Source organism: Lepus europaeus, chromosome 5, assembly GCF_033115175.1.
Source record: "Lepus europaeus isolate LE1 chromosome 5, mLepTim1.pri, whole genome shotgun sequence".
In the NCBI taxonomy this organism is placed as follows: Eukaryota; Metazoa; Chordata; class Mammalia; order Lagomorpha; family Leporidae; genus Lepus; species Lepus europaeus.
In genome coordinates this window covers 55,999,384-56,025,037 of record NC_084831.1, presented here as the reverse complement: position 1 = coordinate 56,025,037, position 25,654 = coordinate 55,999,384, and the positions used below count along the sequence as shown (strand labels likewise).

The following is a 25,654-nucleotide window of genomic DNA, read 5'->3' as shown; positions in this document are numbered from 1 at the left end:
AAAGCTTTGGATTGCATTTAAAACAGGGGGCTGCAGAGGCAGAGGACTTGGGGAAAAGTGAAGTCCTCTGAAGATGTTTCTGCTCAGTACGCCTCACTGCACATACGACTCAACCTGACCTTAGCGTTCCTTCTTTAGCCGTGATCCTGGTATTTGCCTGTGGCCTCCAACTACACCCTTTAATGGAAGACGCTCCCAGCACTGACCCTGTGGGACTGACAGGCCCACTCCTTGCACTGTCTTGCCTTCAAAGCAGGGTTTCCAACACTGTGTACAGTGTAAATCTTGTACGGTTAGCGATCATGTATTATTTAGGTGTGTAGCCCCAACTGCGGGGCACTCTGCCAGCTCCAGGCAGCACGGAGCACATACTAAGTGAATGTGTTTTAAATACATGAATACCTAGTTGTTCTACAGGGGCTTAAATCCAGCCCCATCTAGCCTTCAAGGAGTATCCTACAGACCACGTGCAAACATTCTAAATGACTAGCCTAAGTTCAAATCACCTTCAATTACTAATTATCAATGGATTCCCTGACTATATTCTACACAGTTGGCCAGACTTTGCCTGCAGGATTTCAGTTGCCTGGCTAGACCTCTGGAATATATTTCCATAACCAGTTTAATTCATCCAGCTCATGAGGTAATGAAAACCCCTAGGTATATACTGTTGGACCAACACAATGCTGACAGTACCATTTCTCTCCCTGAATACTTTTAAATAGTGGGTGCACTATTTAAAAACTAAAAGCTTGGGGCTTTTAGTTTGTTGCAGCAGTTAAGATATGACCCCATATCAGAGGGCCTGAGTTTGGGTCCTGGCTCTGTTTTTGTTGCTGTTGTTATATAAATTAATCCATTTACTATAGGCTAAAGATGTCTCAAATGATGGTGCCTCTACTAGCCTTTCAATTCCTTCAGTCTTCTTCTTCTTATTTTTAAAGATGTGTTTATTTGAAAGTCAGAGTTACAGAGAGAGAGAGATGGAGAGAGAGCATGAGATCTTCCATCGCTGGTTCACACTCCAAATGGCTGCAATAGCTGGAGCTGTACTGATCCAAAGCCAGGAGCCAGAAACTTCCTCCAGATCTCCCACATGGCTACAGGGGCCCAAGGACTTGGGCCATCCTCGGCTGCTTTTCCAGGTGCATTAGCAGGGAGCTGGATCAGAAGTGGAGCAGCCGGGATACAAACTGGCTCCCATATGGTTTGCCAGTGCTGCCATTGGCGGCTTTACCTGCTATGCCATAGCACTGACTCCTCCATCAGTGTTTGTGATTGCAGACTTTACGGTGAGGGCAAAAGTGATGTTGTGTGTCCAGGCATCACCAGCTGCTGTTTTCAAGCAGGAACCACAGTGCCAGATTCCCAAGAACTCATCTCTTCATTTTGGTTTTGCCACAGAAGGAGCAAGAGTACTTGGTGGACTGGCTGACTTCAGTTTTCTTCACCATTTTCCAGTGGGTGGCAGCATTGGGGGGCTGGGATTTACTGACACTCCCAACCTGCTTTGTGTGTTTAGCCACAGTGTTGCCACACAGGTCCAAGCCCAGAGCACTGGCTCTGCTTCTGACTCCAGCATTCCTGCTAACGGTAGTCTGAGGACGGTGAGTGATGGCTTAGGTTCCGAGTTCTTGCCACCCATTGTGGGAGACCCAGATTGAGTTCTGGGCTCCTGGCTTCAGGCTTGGTCTAGTCCTGGTCCTAGCTGTTGTGGATGTTTGGGAAATGAACCAGTGGATAAAAGCTCTCTTTGTCCTTGTCTCCCCCTGCCTTTCAAAAAATGAAAACAAACAAATTTTAAAAATTTTCAAGAAAGCATGTGTCAAAAATAACAAAAATATAAAAACTAGACATAACTATTTCAGAACAAACATATCAGGAGCACACATTAGAATTCCCAGATCCACAACAAAGTTTAGCTTGGTATATATCAGGAGTATAAAGTATCATTGAAACCTAGACTGCATGGCTTCAGTTGAGTCCCACTCAAAGCTTCTCAAGAGAGTTCAGGTTGGCACAAGGTGAGCATCATAAATCAGACCTGACTCTGGCATCGCTCTTATCCTTAGCTGGGTGCACAGGACCTGCTGAAGCTGGAAGCACAGGTCTTCCGGTCTATTGCAGCTGCCTTACTAGTAAATGCTGACACTGTATTTTTATGTGCTGAAAAAAAGAGGACTTTTTGATATTCTAGGGACAGTCATGTTTTTCAGACAGACAGTGAAGCAGCAATACAATGGTGATCAACAGTGAACAACCATCTATCACAGGCCTGTCTGGTGCCAGGGTGGTCAGTGCGGTCAATCAGTTTGCCCCACATTGGCACGTTTAAGGGACAGCAATGACCTCTATGAATCTCAACCCAGCACACTGTTCACTAGATTATGCCTGTCTTTTCGCAACTTTTCAACTTAGTTTCACAAACAAAAGGCACTTAAGTTCCCTGATTTTATTCATCTTTTATATGGGGCCAGTTAAGGAACCTGACTTGTTTTGTTTCTTTCACATCTGATTGAACTCAAATTGAATCTGCTGCGAATTCTCAAGAAACAAAACGCCACAGAATCATGTCTGAGCTGCTAGGCCTATGCTTCGTTCAGGTGCTCGAAGCTGAATGATGGCGCGCCGCCAGGCGATCTTCTAAAAGATGCAATGTTCAGCCCCGCCTCGCATCATTTTCCTCCAGAATCTTATCTTCTCCTAAATTATTACGACCTAGAGTGGTTTGGACTCATTCTGTTGACAATACCTTTTCAAAAAATAAAAAGAATGAGTAAGTTCATTGAGTTACAATTCAAAGTCCAGAAAAAATACAGTGACTTTCCACGTGCTTCCTAAGAACATTTTGAAAAGATCTGTTAAGAGAAAAAGATGCTACTTCTTTTTCTAAGTTAAAAAATGAAAATTCAATGATAGAAAGCATGACACGTTTAAATCAAGAATTCTTTCATAAATAAATCGACATAGAATTATAAAAACAAAGACTTACCTGATAAGCTTCTGAGAGTCTTTAGGTAACTCCTGGCCATCATCTTTTGCTGTGAAGAAAAAAAATATGAAAGGATTTTGGTTTACTTGGAGGGTGAATATATGGCTTTATGTGCTCTCTTTCCAAAGCCTCAATAAAATGGCAATAAAAGAATAAAAATAAAGTATAAAACCTCAAGGAGGGCGAAAGAAAGATGACAGGGGCAACTTTCAAGATGGAAAGCAGATGTCAAGTGGGAACTGCCTCCGCAGGCCACAGAAAGGCGAAGCCCAGGTGCGAGAAGAGCGGAGGCCAATGAGGACCGGGCAGACCTGCCCTTCAGAACAGCAGGCATCCAATGAGGACCGGGCAGACCTGCCCTTCAGAACAGCAGGCATCCAATGAGGACCGGCAGACCTGCCCTTCAGAACAGCAGGCATCGCGCACCGCTGAGACGAGGGCTGAGCTCCACACCAAAGGCTGCACCTGCGTCCAGACAACCAGATGGTCATCCCTGCCAAGATGAAGGGGGAGAGAAACTGAGCCAGAGACTCTCAGGAATGGAGGGGGCCAGGCACAAGAGTTTGGACAGCCGGTGCTGTGGCCAGCGTGTGGTTTAGTGGGTTCAGCCTCTACTTGGGATACCTGAATCTGATCCTGAACAAAGTGGTTTGAGTGCTGGTTCTCCACTCCCATCCGGTTGTCTGTTAATGTGCCTGGGAAGCAGCAGGTGATGGCTCAAGCACTTGAGGCCCTGCTACCTGCATAGGAGACCTGCGTGAAGTTCCTGACTCCTGGTTTCAGCCTGGCCCAGCCCTGGCTGTTGCAGGCATTTGGGGAGTAATCCAGCACATGGAAGATCACACTGCCACTTGCCTTTCAATTTTTTTTTTTTTTAAGAACAAAAGTATGGGTAAAATCCTGAAGACAGGGAACAGATCAAATAAATCATATTGAACAGATTCCTGACTCTCTCTTCCTTTGTCCAGGTCTCAGAGTATAAGCCTCTTCTCTTCTCTCTCTCTCTCGACTGGAATATTCCTCTCAGGACAGTCAAGCCTAATGAAATGGCCAGATCGTTTTCACTGGATAACCTTAAATTGGAAGAAAGCCAGCAACATGCCCAGTCTGTATTCAGAACTTCCAGTGTTTGTAATGGAACACTGTCATAAGTCCATCACATGAAAGGACAATCATTAGATACTCTGGGCAGCTTAACGTGAAAGACAACAACCCAAACAAACCAATAAGGAGAAAAATAGAAAATAGAGATATATTTTTCTGGAAACCTCAAAAAATAAAAACAAAAACCAGACAGAGGAATAATTGATTTTAAAAATTAGAGGATCAGGGGCCAGCGCTGTGGCATAGTGGGTAAAGCCGCCACCTGCAGTGCTGGCATCCCATATGGGTACTGGTTCGAGTCCTGGCTGCTCCACTTCCCATCCAGCTCTCTGCTATGGCCTTGGAAAGCAGTAGAGGATGGCCCAAGTCCTTGGACCCTGCACCCACATGGGAGACCTGGAGGAAGCTTCCTGGCTTTGCATCGGCACAGCTCTGGCCGTTGTGGCCAACTGGGGAGTGAACCAACAGATGGAAGACCTCTCTCTCTTTCTGCCTCTCCTTCTCTCTCTGTATAACTCTGACTTTCAAATAAATAAATAAATCTTTAAAAAAATTAGAGGATCAGATTAATAAATTCAATGTCCAGTTCATAAAAGGGGCTGGCATTTGTAGTACAGTGGGTTAAACTTTTGCCTGTGAGGCTAGCATCCTCAAGTTCTGGCTGCTCCACTCCAATCCAATTCTCTGCCAATGCACCTTGGAGGGCAGTGGAAGATAGCTCAGGTGATTAGGTACCTGCCACTCATGTGGAAGACCTGGATAAAGTTCCAGGATTCTGAATTTGCCCAGGCTGTTTCAGCCATTTGGGGAATGAACCAGTAGATGGAAGATCTCTCTCTGTGTCTGTCTCTTCCCTTCTCCCTGTAAAAAAAAAAAAAAGAAAGAAAGAAAAAAAAGAGAAAGAAAGATTTAAAAAAAAGGAAGAAAGAAAACCAAGTCATAGGAGATCTGTAAGAGACACAGGGAAAATAAAGGTGGAAAGCTCACAAGAGAATTCTCCAGAGCTGAGACTGGAGTTTAAGATTTCAATAGCTTAATGCCCTACATGATGAATTAGGGGGGGAACACACCAATAAACATCATCAAGAAATTCCAGATCACTTGGAATAAAGAGAAGATTTTTAAAAGCTTCCAGAAAGAAAGAATAAATCACACGTGAAGAATTGGACATCTGAATGAAATCAGAGTTCTCAAAAGCAACACTAGAAAGCAGAAGGTAATCAGGTCTTTATATTTGCTAAAGAAAATTATTTCCAAACTAAAATTTAGCCAAACTGTGAGCATACAAGAGTAGAAAAATCACCTTTTTAGGCATGCGGGGTCAGGAAAGAGTGAGCTCCCAAGTACCATGAAGCTCCTGCAACATGAACTCAGCAAAATGAAGGAGCAAATCAACTACGAGGGGAATGAAGGCGCAATCAGGAACTCCAACCAGGAGGCAGACAGTGGCCATTCCAGCACACCTACCAGCTGACTGCCAACTCTGGCCTACAGAAAGGCGAGACGGCCCTGGGAAGACATCACCATGGTTGGGTTGGGGAGAGATGGACGGACTGATACTGATCAAATATCTGACAGTTGTTCCACAGCTTTGTCACAAAGTTTAGGGGAAGGATAGATGGTAGACAGGTAAAGAATAAAGGAATAGAAAAAGCAGGTCTTTTGTACCAGAAAAGCAAGATCATCATTCTTGGCTTACCTGTGATATATTTACAAAGTCACATTAATATAACTAAACTATATTAGGAGAATGGGGGCAGGAAATGTGAGAGTGGCAGCTTAAGACACAGATATTTTTATTTTATAAGAAGTCTATAAATAATATCTAAAACTAAAAACTTCAGGAATACCGGCTTGGAAATACAGCAGAAACACCTCAATGTGTTGAAAGCTGTTGTTGGTTCTTGGGGGTGGCACTTGGGGATAAAAGATGGGGGCTTCCAAGGTCTGCTGTATTTAATTAAAAATCAATTTCTGAGGACAGCACTGTGGTGAAGTGGGTAAAGCCGCTGCCTGCTGCACCGGCATGCCATATGGGTACTGGTTTGAGTCCTGGCTGCTCCACTTCTGATCTAGCTCTCTGCTATGGCCTGGGAAAGCAGTGAAAATGGCCCAAGTCCCTGGGGCCCTGCATATGTGTAGGAGACCTGGAGGAAGCTCCTGGCTCCTGGCTTCAGATTGGCCCAGCTCTGGCCTTTGCAGCCATTTGGGGAGTGAATCAGTGGATGGAAGACCTCTCTCTCTGTCGCTTTCTGCCTCTCTGTAACTCTGCCTTTCAAATAAATAAATAAATATATCTTTTTAAAAAAGTCAATTCCTATTATTTACACCTCTAAAGTTATAAACATATTTTTCTTTGATGTAAAATAAACATTTAACACGTAGAGTTAAAATGTTATTTTAATTTTATTTTAATTGGCTCAATGAGATAAAGCAGGGGAAAAAAAGAGATGTGACTCCAGCAAATATGTATGTGCACTTCTGTCCTGTTAAACTCAAGTCTTCTACATCTCATGGCATTTGTGAGTGACAGAGTATCTATAACACCACCGGATCACTGGTTTAGAATGATGGGGCTGAAGCCCAAGTTGCTCCTTAAGGAAGCAATGCCACTGGATGCCTTTTCTTTTTTCTTTTCATATCCAGAAAGTTTATTTTCCAGGGCCAAGGGTACTCCTACATCTAACCAAAAAACACACTCAAATTAAAGAGTAAAGACACCAAAGTCTGAAATCCTATGAGATATAATTTGTAGAGATAATTTTCTTTAAAGTTGCAATTTGTTAACAGGTATTTGTAAAAAACAAACAAACAAACCCAGTGAACTAATGAGAGCTTGAATTGGAGAGGAATCAAATGGTTATCGCAGCTTTTTCCTAAGCATAAGCAGAATAGGATATAGTTGCACAATTATCAGATTTTTTGAAAGTATATAATATAAATGAGTATTAAAATCTCTCTAATACAAGGGTACTTTAAGAAGCTTATGGTTTTTCTAAAATAATTTTTGCATTTAAATAAACTTACCTTTCATAGACATTTTCCATGAATTTCTGTAAAACCCTTTTTACTAATACTCCTGTTTCTAGTAGTATGATTCATCTGTCAGTTATTATATTACAATTTATTTAGATAAGTATTTGAAACCTATTAGGATTTCCTCCTTTATTTATCAAAAGCCATAGGAATATATTTGAAAAAATATATATATATTCCTATATATAAAATATAATATAATTATATAATATTATAATTATAATTATATAATATAATATAATATAATATAATTATATAATAATATAATATAATATAATATAATTTATATATATATAAATATATATATTTGAAAAAATATATATATAGGAATATATATAGAAAAAAATCATTACCTCATGCTTAGTTATCATTACTCAATTTTATTATTTATTTTCTTGTAGCTTCCTTCAATTAAAATATTTTTGAGTTATATGCACCTTATATATTTTTTTTTGACAGGCAGAGTGGACAGTGAGAGAGAGAGAGACAGAGAGAAAGGTCTTCCTTTGCCGTTGGTTCACCCTCCAATGGTCGCTGCAGCCGGCGCACCGCGCTGATCCGAAGCCAGGAGCCAGGTGCTTATCCTGGTCTCCCATGGGGTGCAGGGCCCAAGGACTTGGGCCATCCTCCACTGCCTTCCCGGGCCATAGCAGAGAGCTGGCCTGGAAGGGGGCAACCGGGACAGAATCCGGCGCCCCGACCAGGACTAGAACCCAGTGTGCAAGCGCTGCAAGGCGGAGGATTAGCCTGTTGAGCCACGGCGCCGACCATGAACCTTATGTTTTAAAATATAAAAGTAACTGTGGTAAGCAGGAGATAAACACTATTTGACTACATAACCAAACAGAAATGAAGTCACAAGGACAAATTAAAAAAAAAAAAGACATGTAGTACCTATGAAATCTCTGCAGCAAATTCGAAAGCAACAATACTCAGAACATAGAAGACGAGCAGTTATTAGGAATTGTCTCCTTCCAGATCTTTCCTCCTCCAAGTTTCCATAACCGAACTTGGAAGGTACTTGAAAGGCCCCCTTGTATAACTCCTGACACCAGGCAAGATGCTCTTTGACAACAGCCCTGAAAAATGGTCATTTGACTCCACTGAAGAAACACTAGTTATAAAAGAACACTTTCAGGGGCTGGCCCTGTGGCATAGCAGGCTAAGCCATTGCCTGTGACACCAGCATCCCATATGGGTGCCGACTAGTCCTGGCTAGTCCACTTCCGAATCAGCTCCCAGCTAATAACCTGGGAAAGCAATGAAAGAAAGTCCAAGTGCCTGGGTCCCTGCCACCCATGTGAGTGATCTAGAAGAAGCTCCTGGTTCCTGGCCCCAGCTTGGCTCAGTCCCAGCGATGTGGTCATTTGAGGGCTGAACCAGCAAATGGAAGACTTCTCTCTATCTCTCCTTCTCTCTGTAATTCTGCCTTTCAAGTAAATAAATTTTTTTAAATAATACTTTTAGTGATAAGGAGTTGACTACCTGCAAAGCCAGGCTTGTCTACTCTATTAAGCAACTTGAATTGTCAGAAAAATCCTTCCCTCTGTTTGGCCAGCTGGGACCTGGACGGACTTTCCCATTGAGGATGCTACCACTAGAGTGGCATTTACTTCCAGGAGAGATCAGTTAGATATTCTTCTAACTGCTTAATTTATTATACAAACTGATCCACTGCAAAGTAAAAGAGGTACTAGAAATAATTATACCAGGACTGTCCCAGGCAGCTGGGGTATGTACGTGCTATAAAAATAAGGGAGATAGGGACAAGGCCACAGTGAAAGGAGGGTGACAGGATATGGGCAGGTCACTGGGCCTCTACCAACTGGGTTTGAGTTCAGAGTTTTGTGTCTTCTTATCAACACATCAAGGCAAAGACCTAGCTGTTCAGGTTAGAAAAAACATAACAGATGTTAGGGAAACGTTTGGGGCATGAGAGGCATTTGCATGTCTGCATATCAAATGCCAAGCTTAGCCTTAGGTTAACGAAATTAATTCCAGACAGCTAATTATGCAGGGAAATCACCATGATATGTTTTGACACAAGGCAGGGCCATGCCTGCATACACTGGACTCCCGTAGCTACAACTTAGCAGGCCTGGAGAAGGAATGGCTGACTTGTAATTTCTATGTGAGCCCTGGAACTACAAAGATGAACTACAACCATACCTCTTTTCTCCTGGAGATCTCTTCAATTATTTGAAGACACAATTTACAGCTGCCCTTCATCTTCCCTGGCATTGGCTAAGTACACACACTTTCCTAGCTAGAGGAAAGGTGATGCTGGACCTGTGTGCACTGGTAGTCCAGATGGCTGCTCACCGAACCAGGAGTGTAAAATAATGGAACACACGCTTGGGAGAAGGGCACACAAACAGCTACCTTGAGAGCTTGGTGACAGGACAGAGTTCGCTTTATCAAGTCAGGCTGCTTCCATTCTGTACTTGCAGCTTTTAATTCTTTGACCCCAAATGAGTGACTTTCCAGTCAATTCACTAAGCCTGCAGGCACAGGGGGACTGAGAAAGCCCAGTGCTGCAGTTTGCCAGGGGCCTTTGGCTAATCACCTTATCCTTGACTTCCTCTCTGAGCAGGGGGCTGTGAAGATCAGTTGATTACATGCTCAAAGCACCAAGTAAACCATGAAGTACAATCAAGAACTAAGCTTAGGCTTGTTTTTCATTCACTCATTCTACACCTTTTTATTCAATACCTATGGTCAGACACGACACTGGACACAGAGGATACAGTTCTAGCCTCTAACAAATGCCCCCAGCATGGTATAATTAGCTGCCTGTGCGTCCTATTTATGTGATGAACTAGCTGTTCCAGTTTTGTGTTCCCTAAAATTATAACAATTCCCTCATATGTCTTTATTAAAAGACGGGAAAGGATTCTTGTAGTATTTTAGTAGAGATTTTTTTCCCAAGCAGATACAAGTGATTAATTCCCGTTGCATTCATTTTCCACACAAACCCAGACAGAAGTACTATATTACCACCTAACTGAGAGGGGACACGTTTTCTGCCACTTCCTCATTTCTGATACATAGGAACTGTGTCTTCAGCGTTGCTGCAAGTCTTTCCCAGGAAGCCACAGACACCATTCTCTGGCATGATACCCTCAGTCCAGCAAGGTCAGGCAAACAAGCTGACCCCTGCTTACTGCCTTAGCGTTCCTTATGTTTCACCAACGTAACTGAGAGCACGTAGTGAAAGCTGCCCGAGTACTGCTCGCTGTGTGGCTCTTTCCTGTGTGTTGTGGCAATCTGGGCAGCTTTTATGTTAGGTGTGACAACATAGGTGGAGAACGGAAAGGAGTGTTTGTTGAGTGATGCCTGTCAAAGAAAGCACGACAAACAAAGGACATCGTTTTCTTATCACTTTCCTTCTGCAGGGAAAACCTGAAAACGTATTGCACAGAATTATTTCTTGCAGGAAATTCTTTTTGTGTGTGTGTGGAGGAGTAGTTTGTTTCTTTTTTTTTTCTCCCAAAGAAACCCTCCTACCCACATTCCTACCCCTCCACACCCTCCCTCTCCCATTCCCAGTCCCATTCTCCACTAAGATCCATTTTCAATCAACCTCATACATGGAAGACCAACTCTATGCAGAGTTCTACAATTTGCACGATGAAAAAAAATCGAAAAATGTTCCTCAACAGTTGAGACAAGGGCTGTTCCAAGTCATTGCATCTTGAAGTTAATTTCTCTTCTTTCCTTCTCCTCCTCCTCCTCTTCTTCCACCTCCTTCTTCCCTCCCCCTCCTCCTCCTTCACCTTCTTCTTTTTTTCTTAGAAACTTAATTAACTTTAAAAAAGCACCCAAGAACAATAGAAAATTCCTTAAAATAAGTTTTAGAAATTGCCATTTGGGGCCAGCATTGTGGCTCAGTGGGTTAAGTGCCTCCTGCAACACTAGTATCCCGTGTCAGAGTGTCGAGTCCCAGCTACTGAGCTTCTAACCCAGCTCCTGAAGAATGTGGCTGGAAAGGCAGCAGATGATGGCCCAAGTACTTGAGTTAAAATCGGATGTGACAGCTTTCTGATGGGTAGACTAGTTTCAACTGGCACCAACCATCCACACCATCAGAGCATTGAAAGATAATAAGCTTAAGGTCTTGGTTGATCTTTTGAAAGAGATTGGTTTGACAAAGAGTTATAGTAAAAGGGATCTTTGTACCATTTTTTTAAACTGAAAATGGATACAGAAAATATTTAAATATTCCATTATATAGCAATTATTTTCTAGATTACTTATTTGCTCTACAAATTTAATGCATAATCAATGGTTACCACATAACAGTAAGTAGGCATTTCTTACATTTGCATGACTTGTGGAAAAGTCTTTGAAGTAGTGTTCTGTATATAGATTCATCTTCAATCAGCATTTGGGCTGCTTCCAAATTCACTGGCTGTTCTAGCCCTGGATTAGAGAGCATAACCTACAGGAAAACATAGACAACATAACGTTTTAAAGCAGAAACACAAGCCGATAATACAACTTTCAATAAACACTTATTACATGCCTACTATGTACAGACCTGTGAATAGAGATAAAGGTAACGTGAGACACAGTCTTTACACTTAAGAAGCTTCCAATCTGTCTTGGTTTTATACTGCACACTCACAAGCTAAACGCTGGTGTCAGAGCAAGTTAACAGTCCTTCCTGTCACATTCCTTCCTGTCATACACATTTGAACTGGGTTTCTATGGAAAAGGAACTAAACATTAGGAAACACTGAAACATTTCCATTACGCGGGCTTAAGAAATAAAACTTTACGTTTTAACACGATACCACATTAGAACATGGATGAACAAGCACAGGTACTGAGGTTGCACACACTTGATTAATTTATTATCTGTAGCTGTCTTCTCCAGCTGCTAAGTGTAACTACAATGAATTTAGCTGCTTATTTCTAGGCACAACTCAGGACAATTTGAAGGTCAGCTGACGAGTAAATATAATTTCATCTGCAAGTCCTTTCACAGTAATACATAGCAGACATCTTTAAAATCCTGTGTGTCTGCATCATATGAATGACCAGAAGTAACTACAACTTCACAAGACCATGACTTGTTTATCTGTTACCTCGAAATTATATCTCCCCAAATTGAAAATATTTATTGCAATTTAGTAATATAGACATTGTATCTTACAACATGCAAATTATATGATAAAATATGCTAAACCTTGTAATATACAAGTGTAGATGCTGGTCAAAGTGGATAGTTATGGCTTGGAAGTTATGGGAATGATGGCAATCTCTCAATCATGAAAGTAACCATCTGACATTTGATATCTCAAAATCAACAAGAATTTGCTGCTGTAACTTGAGTTTTCCTATTTGGGAAACACATTGGGGCTATCTGTCCAAGAATGGAATACTTGCTTCAAGAAGGGTTCAGTGTGGATTTCACTATACCTTTCAGAGTGGGTGGGGGTAGAGGAGACTTATCTTCCATACAGGCTTTTGGTCTTTGGCTGTACAGATGTAAGTTTACTAAGGGAAGCTTATCTGGTAAAGTTTATTCAATAGTCTTCTCATTAACCACTGTGCCTATGATCTACCCATGCAATATATACACAAGCTGTTAAGTATATTTTATGATTTTTAAAGAATTGGAATATAAAGTCATATTAAAATTAATAAATAAGACATCTGCTAAATAATAAAAATAGAAAGCTCAACTTTTAAAATAACCATGTGGTAGTATGAAATAACATAAAAAGCTTTCCAAGGGATAAATACCAAAATATGGAATTCCAGTAAACAATGAGAGCAGCAGATAACATTTTGTAAGATAAAATTAGTTAATGCCCATGGATCTGGAATCTATTCTATGGATGGGTGTTGATATTCACATTTACCTTTGAAGAGACCCAGAAGATGAACCCCAGATATCTACCTGCCTCGCTTGCTTCCTTGACGTTTTTATTCAGATTTCTCTTAGCACACAGCCCCATGCAGGTGGATGCTCTACACACACTTACAGAAGGAGTGAATGAATGAACCAAATACTGAATTTTTAAAAAGGATTTACATTTTACTCAGTATACTAAGCTGACCAGCCAGAAAATAAACTATTATTTTATTTATTTTTAAAACTACAAAACGAGAAATGGAATTTATGTAGTAATTCTATGTTGAGAAAATTTCAATTAAGCCAGAATATTTCATTCTCCAAGTGTTCTTGATAATAAAAATTTAATATTATATTTCCATTTGTTACTAATGATAAGTTGGTTGGCTGAAATAATTTGGTTTAGCGTTGGATAAGAAAGGAGGGTTTTACAGGGTCAGGAATAACAAAACACTGAGCATGTTACTAAGTACCACGGGCCCAGAGGGGATGGAGGTAGTAGTTGGGAAACAGGCATCTATCTGAGGAGAGAAAATCTCTGGTTTAATTGTTCACTCGGTTTGATGTGAACATGTAAGAGAAAGTAGCCAACACTGTCAGAAACAAAGGATAAAGCAAAACATTCTCAGTTGTAATCATTTGATTCACTTCTCGGAGAAAGGCAAGGTTCAGGAATGAGCAAAGACCTAAAAGGCCTGCTCAATATCAGGAAGTGAAGTCAGGAGCCAAAAGAAAATCTAAGGCTATATTTCTAGAATTGAAACCATCCTAACAAGACTTTTCTTCTTCATAAAATATGCAGTCAGTTGTAAAGGGCCTTAGTTACTCACTTCATTTAAAAATATTAGTCTTTATAATTTAAATTCCAGTTTAGAAACTTAACATAGAAATGTTGATTTAGATAAAGTCTTTTAAATATGCTTTGTACATTTTAATTTTTATGTTTTGTGTGACTGTGGTATTCAAAGTATTAAAGAGAGCATTGTGTTAACTCCATTCTTACCTGTAGAGTGAGTAAGATGCTGCTCAACGTGTAGCTTGTATTCCATTTTTCAGGGTTGTCCAAAAAATCTATACATGGTTGACCAGTATAGGGGTCTACTGTATTAAAACAATACACATAGAAAAAATATTTGAAATTTATGAACATCAAAATGATAAACCAGGAAGACTATTTACATCCACTCTTCCTTTTTACTATTTCTTCCCTCTGCAATGAAACACCATGTCTGTCCCCAGTCTTCACCCTCTCTTGTTGTTCTGGCTGACGACATGGGTGCCCATGCTGTTTTTCCTAAGCTTTCTTCTAGCAAGATGTGCTCATGTGACTAAGTTTTTTTTTTTTTTTAACAGGCAGAGTTAGACAGAGAGAGAGAGAGAGACAGAGAGAAAGGTCTTCCTTCCGTTGGTTCACCCCCCAAATGGCCGCTATGGCCTGCGTGCTGTGCCGATCAGAAGCCAGGAGCCAGGTGCTTCCTCCTGGTCTCCCATGCAGGTGCAGGGCCCAAGCACTTGGGCCATCCTCCACTGCCCTCCTGGGCCACAGCAGAGAGCTGGACTGGAAGAGGAGCCACCGGGACTAGAACCGGTGCTCCAACTGGGACTAGAACCCCGGGGTGCCGGCATCGCAGGTGGAAGATTAGCCTAGTGAGCCGCAGCGCCAGCCAATGTGACTAAGTCTTAGTCATGGGATATAAGCATGAGTGTGCAAATTCTGGGCCATGTTTTTCTTAAAGAGCTGTTTAATCCTATTTTTCTTCTCTTTCCCCTTTCTCACTGTCTGGAAATGGTGACAGAGTAAAAGCCTTGGACCTAGAAATGGAATCCTCATATCGAGGAGGGGCGGCCCCTCCTGTCCCCAGCTTGCCCGTTAGGTGGGTGAAGATATACAAAGACTGGCCTATGCCCCAACATGGCGATTTAATTCAGGGTTTGAAACAAAATAATAGAGGTTTTCTCTTTTTTAAAAGAATTGAGCTAAATGTAAAAACTAAAACCACACAACTACAAGAAAATTAAAAAGCCAATTTGGTTTTTCAACGGAAAAGATAATCTAAGCTTAAAGCCAATAAAACCTTTTCAAAAGTTTAAATCTGACATAAAAATGTTTAAATCTCAGATATAAAAACACAGTGTAAGTGAAATGTAAAGTTAATGACAAATCAGGGGAAATATTTGCAACATCTAGGACAATGTGATAACATGAATTATCAGGCAAGTTATAAAGTAAAAAAACAACAAATGTGAAAAAATGCTTACTTTACAAGCATTCAAAAAAGTGCTTCCTCCTTTTTTTTAAAGATGTATTTATTTATTTGAAGCTCAGAGTTATAGAGAGAGAGAAGAGAGGCAGAGAAAGATCTTCCATCTGCTGGTTCACTTTCCACATGGCTGCAACAACCCGGGCTGGGCCAGGCCGAAGTCAGGAGCCAGGAGCTAGAAGGTTCTTCCAGATCTCCCGGGACCCAAGAACTCAGGCAAGAAGTACTTCTTAAAATAATAGAAAAATGCTTATCAAATTGGCAAAAAACTTCTCCAAACTTTCAATGTCCAGAACTGGAAGTTGCTAAAATGAGAACTATATACACACTCCCTAGTGGGAGAGTGAAGCCGCTGAAAGGCAATCTGGCTTTGTATAGCTAAGATTTAGAGGTGTGCATAGCTACTGTGTGGGGTTTGCAGGCCTGTAAGTACCCCTCCTTTCCTCTCCAGTGCATATGTAATTATGAAATAGACCATCGTGTTGAAAGACGGGGTTTAAGACATAGCTTTTCTGTACGCAAGACTGAAATGGAGAAGGCACTTGATCAGCGGCTTTTATCAGGGTCCACCAAGGTGGCCCGGTTTCTTTCCTCCTGAAGTTCCCTGCCTGAGAAACAGAGACTGCACCCAACTAAGGAAAGGATGGTGGGAAAGAAAGTGCTGAGAATGTACCGTGACAAACTTGCTCAGGTCCTTCCCCCGAGTCCCCAGTCACCTAAGTGACTGCTTTTCCTGGGAAGAGCCAAGGAGAAAAATAAGGGCAGTCACAAGTTTTCCCAAATCTTTCCCTCCTAGCAGGAGTGAGGATTGGGGAATAAGACTAGTCCCCAATTAAATTCAACCCAGTAATTCTATTCCTAAGTATTTTCAACAAAAATGGCACATGAAAATCATTCATTTTGTGTTAAAAGTTTCAAAATAAGGTTTTGATTACAAAAAGTAATAACATACTTGTGAAAAACAAAGTACATAAAAGTGAAAGTACAGAGGCTGGTGCTGTGGCATAGTGGGTAATGCTGCTGCTTGAGACCCTGGCATCCCATCTGGGTGCTGGTTTAAGTCCTGGCTGCTCCACTTCTGATCCAGCTCTCTGCTATGGCCTAGGAAAGCAGTAGAAGATGGCCCAAGTCCTTGGGCCCCTGCATCCATGTGGGAGATCCAGAAGATGTTCCTGGCTCCTAGCTTCAGATCTTCCCAGTTTTGGCCATTAAGGCCATTTGGGGAGTGAACCAGAGGATGAAATATCTCTCTCTCTGCCTCTCTCTTTATAAGTCTGTCTTTCAAATAAAATAAAACAAATCTTAAAAAAGTAAAAGCACATAAAAGAAAGGAAAATACATATTCAGCTGCGTACTAATTCTGCTCTTCAGAGTTATCACCAGTTGGTCCATACAAACATACACGCACACAAATCAAGGTGTACTCATACATGCATGAATATTAAACAGAATTACATTTTACCTTTTCTTGTTTGAAGTGTTTTTTTGTTTATTAACAATGAATTGTCAACACATCCCCAAGCCATAAATATTTATCTAAAAATATCTACAATGTGCCAGGCATTGAAGATTCTTGGAATACAGCAATGATCAAAAAGCTTAGTTTTCATAATATTCCTTGTTATGTGTGGGGAAAATCACTGTACGATATTTTCCTTAAAAATTCCTATATGAGGGGCCAGCACTGTAGCATAGCAGGTTAAAGCCCTGGCCTGAAGAGCCAGCATCCCATATGGACGCCGTTTCTAGTCCCAGCTGCTCCTCTTCCGATCAAGCTCTCTGCTAAGGCCTGGGAAAGCAGTAGAAGATGGCCCAAGTGCTTGGGCCCCTGCACCTGCGTGGGAGACCCGGAAGAAGCTCCTGGCTCCTATTTTGGGATTGGTGCAGCTCCGGCAGTTGCAGCCATCTGGGGAGTGAACCAGAAGATGGAAGACCTCTCTCTCTGTCTCTACCTAACTCTTTCAAATAAATAAATAAATCTTAAAAAAATTCCTATATTAATTGACACTGAGATTTGAGTTGGCTCTCCTATCTGTAGGTTCAGCATCCAAGGATTCAGTCAACATCAAAATGAAAACATCTGGAGGAAAACTGTGTCTGTACTGGACACGTAAGAGCTAGACTCTTCATTATTCCCCAATCAACAGAGCATAAGACTTACTAATATAACCATAACAGCTATGCATATAACCTTCTCATTGTATTAAGTATATTTTTAAAAAGATTTATTTTATTTATTTGAAAGGCAGAGTTACAGAGAGAGGTAGGGACAGAGAGAGAGGTCTTCTATTTGCTGGTTTACTCCCCAGATGGCTGTAATGGCCGGAGCTGCACCGATCCGAAGACAGGAGCCAGGAACTTCCTCCTGGTCTCCCATGTGGGTGCAGGAGCCCAAGGACTTGGGCCATCTTCTACTGCTTTCCCAGGCCATAGCAGAGAGCTGGATCATAAGTGGAGCAGCTGGGTCTTGAACCAGTGCCCATACAGGATGCCAGCGCTTCAGGCCAAGGCATTAACCCACTGCCCCACAGTGCCGGCCCCCGCTTTTATTTTCTTGTTAAGCACCTTTTTGAGTTTATTTTTGCTATGTTTCTTCTATTAAGTGTGTCTTTTTCTTATTGATTCACAAGTGTTCTTTACATGGTATGGTTATAGTAAGCATTGCAAATATTTTCTCTCCATTTGCAAAAGTCAATGTCTTTGTTTATAATGACATTGGCTATTGATGTATTTTAATGTTTATATAATTTAATGTGTCAGGCTTTTCTAATAGTTTCTGGGTTTTATCATGCTTATAAAGGCCTTTCTCTCCAAATACATAAGAAATTCTGTTAGATTTTCTTCTTCTGAGGAATTTAAAATTTTCAGGTTTGCAGCTTGTGTTGTAGCCCAACTTGTTAAGCCGCTGCCTGTGACGTTTGAGTCTCAGCTGCTCCACTTCTGATCCATCTTCTTGCTAATGCACCTGGGAAAGCAATGGAAGATGGTCCAAGTGCTTGGGCCCCTGCACCCAATAGGAGACCAGGAAGAAGCTCCTGGCTTGATTGGCCCAGCTCTGTTGATTCACTCCCCCAAATGGCCACAATGGCCCAGACTCACTCTCTCTCTCTCTCTCTCTTTCTCCCTCTCTGTCTGTAACTCTGCCTTTCAAATAAATAAATCTTTATAAAACATTTTTTATTTGTGATACTTCAAGAATTCGCTTAAGTATGTAATGTGTAGCTGCAATCTAACTTACTTTTTCCTAAACTGATCTTTCCATTTTTTAACAGTTTTTATAATGATAAAAAATTAGTCTACTATGGAGTCATCAGAAGTGACTGTTTGAAGAATGATGAATAATACAGTAAAAGGACATGGCATTTTAAATAAGGGGGTCTAGATATAAAACTTTATATGAAATACCTCGACCACACACAAAAATATCTAATACATAGAAAAAAGATTCAAAGTAATTTATTCCTGACTTTTTGTGTTTTTCCCAATGAACATTCTTTTATGATCATAATGAAGTTGTTAAAAAGAAAAATGATTATTAAAAACTAAAGAGGGGCTGGCGCTGTGGCGTAGCGGGTAAAGCCACTGCCTGCAGTGCTGGCATCCCATATGGGTGCTGGTTCTAGTCCCGGCTGCTCCATTTCCGTTTCAGCTCTCTGCTATGGCCTGGGAAAACAGTGGAAGATGGCCCAAGTCCTTGGGCCTCTGCATCTGCATGGCAGACCCGGAAGAAGCTCCTGGCTTCGGATTGGTGCAGTTTGGGCCAAAGCAGCCATCTGGGGAGTGAACCAGCGGACAGAAGACCTCTCTCTCTCTCTCTCTCTCTCTCTCTCTCTCTCTTTCTCCCCTTCCCCCAACCCCTGCCTCAGCCTCTCTGTAACTCTGCTTTTCAAATAAAATAAATAAATCGTAAAAAAAAAAAAAAAAAAAAAAAAAAAAAAAAAAAAAAACTAAAGAGAAGAAGGATAATAGGGACAGGGCCCTTGATATGAAACATCTCATTTGGTCCTTACCATTTGGATGAAAAGGAATTGTTCTAAATTTCACCACTGGAGGGACAAAGTTGTACTCTGGCGTAAAATCTATTGTCAGCTCAAAGACGAGTCCTGTAAAATAGAAATAGGCATTTTTCCTAAAGCATCCTGTTGTACTGATTAACTCCAACCTAATTAACACTGAGGTTTCTCCATATAGTTTAGCTCCCCATAGCTTTATTTTTTATTTTTTCTATTTTATTACTTTTAACCCACACATAAAAATTACCCAGATTTATGGGGTACCTTGTGATATTTCCATATATTTGTACACTGTGCAATGTCCAATAAGGGTAAATATATCTATCTCTTCAAACATTTAACATTTCTTTATGTCAAAACATTTAAAATCCTTCCTTCCATTTTTATGGTAATATTCTATGTATCATCATAATCCATATTACCCTTCTGTGCAATAGAATGCCAGAACTTCTTACTGCTATCTAACTATAACTTGGTACCCATTAATCAAATTTTCCCACGCCCCACCTTCTTCTAGCCTCTAGTAACCACCACTCTACTCTTAACTTCTATGAGATCAACATTTTCAGATTCAATTCATGAATGAGATCATGTGGTATTTGTCTTATTGGGGCTTGGCTTATTCCCCTTAACATAATGACTTCCAATTCCATCCATGTTGTTGCAACTGATAAGATTTCACCCTTTTGAATGGCTGAACAGGATTCCATTGTGTATGTGTATCACATTTGTTTTACTCATTAGCAGTGGATGGATACTTCGGTTGTTTCAATTCCTTGGCTATCATGAATAGCGCTGCAATAAACATGGGAGTGCAGACCTCTCTTCAACAGTGTGTTCATTGTCCTTGGATATGTACACACACATACATAAATATAACCAGTCATGGGATGGCTGGACCAGGTGGGGGTTCTAATTTCAGTTTTGGGAGGACCCTCTATACGGTCTTCTACAATGACTGTCATAATTGACATCGTTACCAACAGTGTGCAAGGGTTTCCTACTCTCTACATTCTTGTCAGCAGGTGTCATTTTTTTGTGTGTTTTTTCTTTTTTAGTTTAACTGGAGTGAGGTGACACTTCATTTGTAGTTTTGATTTGCTGATGATTAGTGATGTTGGGCATTTTTTCATGGGGCTGTTGGACATCCCATAGTTTTATTTTAAAATAAATTCTACAGTGCAGAGGTTCCTCTGTATAATATAAAAGATGTCTCGCAATCTGATCGCTCCTTGTTTTTAACCTCTCCCCCACCAATCCTTTCCATCTGCTATCTCTGTACCACCCTGCCCCTATTGTATGCATTATATTGACTGAACTCAGATCCTGGTGTACCCAATCTTGTTAAAGCTTCTGCTGTGCTGTTTTTTTACCCCCGCCTAAATTTCCTTCTCCTCTTTCTGAAATTCTCAAACTATGACAAATTATTAGGGACTCAGCTCAAATATCACCTCCTTGGGAATCCATTCCTGACTCCCCCAGGTAAATTAACGGATCACTCCCTTCTTGGCATCTGCTCAAAATCCTTAACAGCACATATTATATTTTATCGTAGTTATCAGCTTATGCGTTTGCCTCCCGTACTTTACTCAAAGAATTCACAATTGAAAGAGCACATGAGCATTAAAGTTTACAGCGGCCCAATCTTCTTGAGAATTTGATTTACAGAAATTAGAGTGAAACACCTGCAGGAAAAAATGGGCAGTAACTGTGGGATTTTAAGCCAGCAGGAATTTGATAGCTCTTCTCTGATCTCTTGGAAAATGTAAGAAGATATTCCCAACTAATATGTTTTATTGAGTCTGCTTCTTAAAAATGTAGTAACATTAGATTTGGCAAAGGGGCCGGCACTGTGGCTCACTTGGTTAATCCTTCGCCTGCAGCGCCGGCATCCCATATGGGTGCCGGATTCTGTCCCAGTTGCTCCTCTTCCAGGCCAGCTTTCTGCTGTGGCCCGGGAGGGCAGTGGAGAATGGCCCAAGTGCCTGGGCCCTGCACCCGCATGGGAGACCAGGGGGAAGCACCTGGCTCCTGGCTTCGGATTGGTGCAGTGCCGGCCGTAGCGGCCATTTGGGGAGTGAACCAACGGAAGGATGACCCTTTCTCTCTGTCTCTCTCTCTCACTGTCTAACTCCATCTGTAAAAAAAAAAAAAGATTTGGCATAAAGAAAAACACAAGCTCAAAATGCCCATCTATGTTGACAAATGGTGAAAACTATCAGATAAGGAAAAAATAATATGAATAGTTCCAGAATTCTAGACAACTGACATAATGCAAATTTTTTTATAGATTTTTTTTTTTTTTGACAGGCAGAGTTAGACAGAGAGAGAGATAGAGAGAAAGGTCTTCCTTCTGTTGGTTCACTCCCCAGATGGCCGCTACGGCTGGCACTGTGGCGATCCGACGCCAGGAGCCAGGTGCTTCCTCCTGGTCTCCCATGTAGGTGCAGGGCCCAAGCACTTGGGCCATCCTCCACTGCCTTCCTGGGCCACAGCAGAGAGCTGGACTGGAAGAGGAGCAACCGGCACAGAACCGGTGCCCCAACTGGGACTAGAACCCGGGTGCCAGCACTGCAGGCTGAGGATTAGCCTAGCAAGCCACGGCGCTGGCCAATAATGCAAATTTATTACGCATATAAAGAGGAATTCCAGAAATTGTATTTAATGCAACCTTATTATACACTTAAGGAAGATAAGCTGTTAATGGTATCTGAACTTGTTAAAGAACCAGACTGCCACAGACCTTGCCACATTGAATCCTGAAGACCTTCAATTTCAGCCTCCCATTCCATCATGTCTTCACTCGTTGGAAAGGCAGTAATACCCTTTCATTAAAACAAAATCCATGCAGATTTTAAAAGATTAGATAGTTAACAGAGTCTTGAAAATCAGATACCACGTTACACTGAATTACAAAATCCCTACATTTCTTCTTCTTTTCTTTTGATAAGTTAATTAATTTGTGGATCTGGGAAGGTGTTACATGTCTTATTACACAGAAGTTAAAGTAGATCCCAGGAAATACATGAAGAGTAAATTAAAAATAGAATGTGTGGAAATCATAAGTGGGACTAGAAGGTCAATTTGGAGCATGTGGCTTATACAGCTTTTGTGTAAGTCAATAGCCTATTTAATATTCAAATTAAAAAGGATGGAAACAGTTGGAAAGTATTTACTTCTTCAAAGTGTCCTTAAAATATATATTTATGTTTTATTTATTATTTGAAAGGCAAAGACAAACGGGGAGGGAGAGAGACAGGGATAGAGAAAGAGGGAGAATGGGCTGGCCCTTGCTCAGTGGTTCCTGAACAGTCTACTGAATCAAAGAGAGAGAGCTTCCATCCCTACCCACTCCCCAAGTGCTCACAATGAAGCCAGGAGCCTGCAACTCAACCCAGGTTTCCCACAGGAGTGGCAGGGACACCAGGACTTGAGCCATCACCTGCTGCCTCCCAGGTGGGCATTAGCAGGAAGCTGGAACCAGAAGTGGAGGTGGAATCCAGCCATTCCAATATGGGATGCATGAGGCCCAGGAGGTGTCTTTTTTTTTTTTTTTTTTAAAGATTTATTTTATTTATTTGAAAGACAGAGTTACATAGAGAGGTAGAGACAAAAGAGAGGGAGAGGTCTTCCATCTGCTCATTCACTCCCCAAATGGCTGCAAAGGCAAGAGCTGAGCTGATCCGAAGTCAGGAGCCAGGAGCTTCTTCTGGGTCTCTCATGCAGGTGCAGGGGCCCAAGGATTTGGGCCATCTTCTCCTGCTTTCCCAGGCCACAGCAGAGAGCTGGATTGGAAGTGGAGCAGCCTGGACTCGAACTGGCACCCATATGGGATGTTAGCGTCACGGGCCAGGGCTTTAACCCGCTGTGCCACAGCGCGGGCCCCCCAAGTGGTGTCTTACCCGCTACACCAAATGCCTGCCCCTTCAAAGCTTTTTTTTTTTTTTTGACAGGCAGAGTGGACAGAGAGAGAGACAGAGAGAAAGGGCTTCCTTTGCCGTTGGTTCACCCTCCAATGGCCGCCGCGGTTGGCGCATTGTGGCCGGCGCACCGCGCTGATCCGAAGGCAGGAGCCAGGTGCTTCTCCTGGTCTCCCATGGGGTGCAGGGCCCAAGCACTTGGGCCATCCTCCACTGCCTTCCCGGGCCACAGCAGAGAGCTGGACTGGAAGAGGGGCAACCGGGACAGAATCGGTGCCCCGACCGGGACTAGAACCCGGTGTGCCGGCACCACAAGGGGGAGGATTAGCCTGTTGAACCGCGGCGCCGGCACCTTCAAAGCTTTTTAAAGCACAATATGGATATTATATGGAAGACATGAAGTGAGAACGTTTTCATTAAAAATCCAAAATTACAGTTGCCAAAAATAAACTTTTTCTTACACTTTAAATATTATTCCAATGGAGGGACAATAAAATATTTCATAGAAAACCTTACCAATTATGCTTAGTGCACACTTAATACACTCAGTAAATATACTTGAGCAACCATGAAATTCAAGACTTAAAATCACATAACTTACTTGGCACAACGTACTCAATATAGTTAACCACTATTATGTTGAAGCAGTAATACTAATATTTTAATATGAAATAGGTTACCATAGTGAAATAGTCATTAAATAGCAATACCGCTGTGGCAAGATAGGTTTAACTAAATAAAGACTCAACACAGATTACACTGCTTCTTAAAAAATCATTACCCAAGGAAGCACATCCCTCCACGTCCCCAGTACTCACCGCATAATTGTTCTCTCTGAACTCTTGGAAGTGTTTTTCCAGCAAGAGGAAAACTCTGCGGTTCATGACGAGCTGGAGGAGAGTGTGTCACTTGTCCCCAGGTTCCTCAGGTTCACTCTGAGGCGGGTGCCCAAGGTTAGCTCGGCCTCCCTCCTGTAACTACGGAACTGACAGAAGCTACTTGCTTTCTAGAACGCCAGGACGCCCCCAGGGTGTCTTCCAAGTTTAGGATAAGGAGGGCTCGCAGGAGGAAAACTTGGGCACTTCGTCCCCTGAGGTGTGTCACTGCAGTGGCTGCCGTCGCACAGCCCAGTCCCACGATAAACTCGGACGGCCACTGGGACAACTCTGTTGTCCGCGCTTTAGGTGAGAGCGCGAAGTCTAAGCGTAGGAAGCGGCCGTCTTCGCTGCACAGGTGTCTGTTTCGTGGAGGACGCAAACCGGTTGCCAAGCAACTGCCGGGGTGCGACAGCGGATAGGAGGTGGGAACATGGCGCCTCTCAACCAATCAGCGAGGTGGCGGGGGTGGGTCCGGCTTCTGGATACCTCCGCAGCCAATCGCCCAACAGTTTCACTTTGAAGGGCCAATGAGATCCGGGGCAGGGCCACACCACCCCCTCGCCGTCCACCCACGCCTGACTCCACACGCACAGCGTAGAGGACCGAGCGTGGTGGTGACAGAGGCCTTCACGCGAAGTTGCCCTGGGAAATTATCCCTGCTTTTTCTCTGAATACCAAGAACTGTCAGTAAATAACTGACCAGCAGGCACGGGGTTACGGTTATTCATAGCAGCGTCTTCACTTACACAGCGATCTCCGGCGCATGATACGTTCGCACACCTTGTTATTTTAGTACCCTGAGAGTGCTCCGAGAGCAGGGGACTGCTTGACACTTGTCAGGTTCCGATCTCTCCCCGCCGTCCCTCGCTTGCTCTCTTCTCTCTACCGAGGCATTAGCGCATCCATTTCGTCTGCATTCATCCTGCAGGTTTAACGACTCCAAAGGGATCCCTTAAGACCAATAGGCTTCTTTTTTGTGATCCTGTATTTGTATGGTGCCATTTGTCGCACAGTGTCACGATTGCCCGTTGCCTTCTCTCCGGCCTGTGAACTGCTGGTTGTTGAATCCAAAGCGCCCACTGCAGAGCCTGGCATCGCTGTTCAGAATGCTTTCTTTTATTTATTTATTTGACAGAGTTAGAGAGAGAGAGAGAGAGAGAGAGAGAGAGAGAAAGAGAGAGAGAGAGAGAGAGAAAGGTCTTCCTTCCGTTGGTTCACTCCCCAAATGGCTGCTATGGCCGGAGCTATGCTGATCCGAAGTCAGGAGCCAGGTGCTACCTCCTGGTCTCCCATGCAGGTGCAGAGCCCAAGGACCTGGGCCATCCTCCACTGCCCTCCCGGGCCACAGCAGAGAGCTGGACTGGAAGAGGAGCAGCCGGAACTAGAACCTGGCGCCCATAAGGGATGCCAGAACCGCAGGCGGAGGATTAACCTAGTGAGCCACAGCGGATGCCTTCTTTTTTTACTTACTAGTTTTAAGGATGTGGTTTCAAAAAGTTTATTCATTTCACAATTATTGATTAAGCACCCATTTTACTAGGAGGGGAAAAATTCAGATGAAGTTACTGTCACGGTGGCCCCAGTACA

General features: G+C 42.4%; 1 protein-coding gene across 3 annotated transcripts in view; it reads right to left on the bottom strand.

The window, feature by feature from the left end:
* The window catches only part of UBE2U (ubiquitin conjugating enzyme E2 U), a 39,109-nt gene extending 14,686 nt beyond the window's left edge, over nt 1–24,423 (bottom strand). Inside the window, exons 1-7 of one of the 3 annotated variants that reach the window (XM_062193380.1) lie at nt 24,008–24,423; nt 22,013–22,094; nt 19,267–19,359; nt 13,999–14,096; nt 11,453–11,573; nt 2,993–3,041; nt 1,455–1,773 (exon numbers count right to left, since the gene is read on the bottom strand). In XM_062193380.1, coding sequence (XP_062049364.1) covers nt 1,620–1,773; nt 2,993–3,041; nt 11,453–11,573; nt 13,999–14,096; nt 19,267–19,359; nt 22,013–22,094; nt 24,008–24,073 — 663 coding nt within the window. In that variant the 5' untranslated portion in view covers nt 24,074–24,423 and the 3' untranslated portion in view covers nt 1,455–1,619. Of the gene's footprint in view, nt 1–1,454; nt 1,774–2,992; nt 3,042–11,452; nt 11,574–13,998; nt 14,097–19,266; nt 19,360–22,012; nt 22,095–24,007 lie in introns of those variants that run through there. The other 2 variants (XM_062193381.1, XM_062193379.1) reach the window with 2 other exon arrangements.
* Between the last annotated feature and the right edge of the window lie 1,231 nt (nt 24,424–25,654).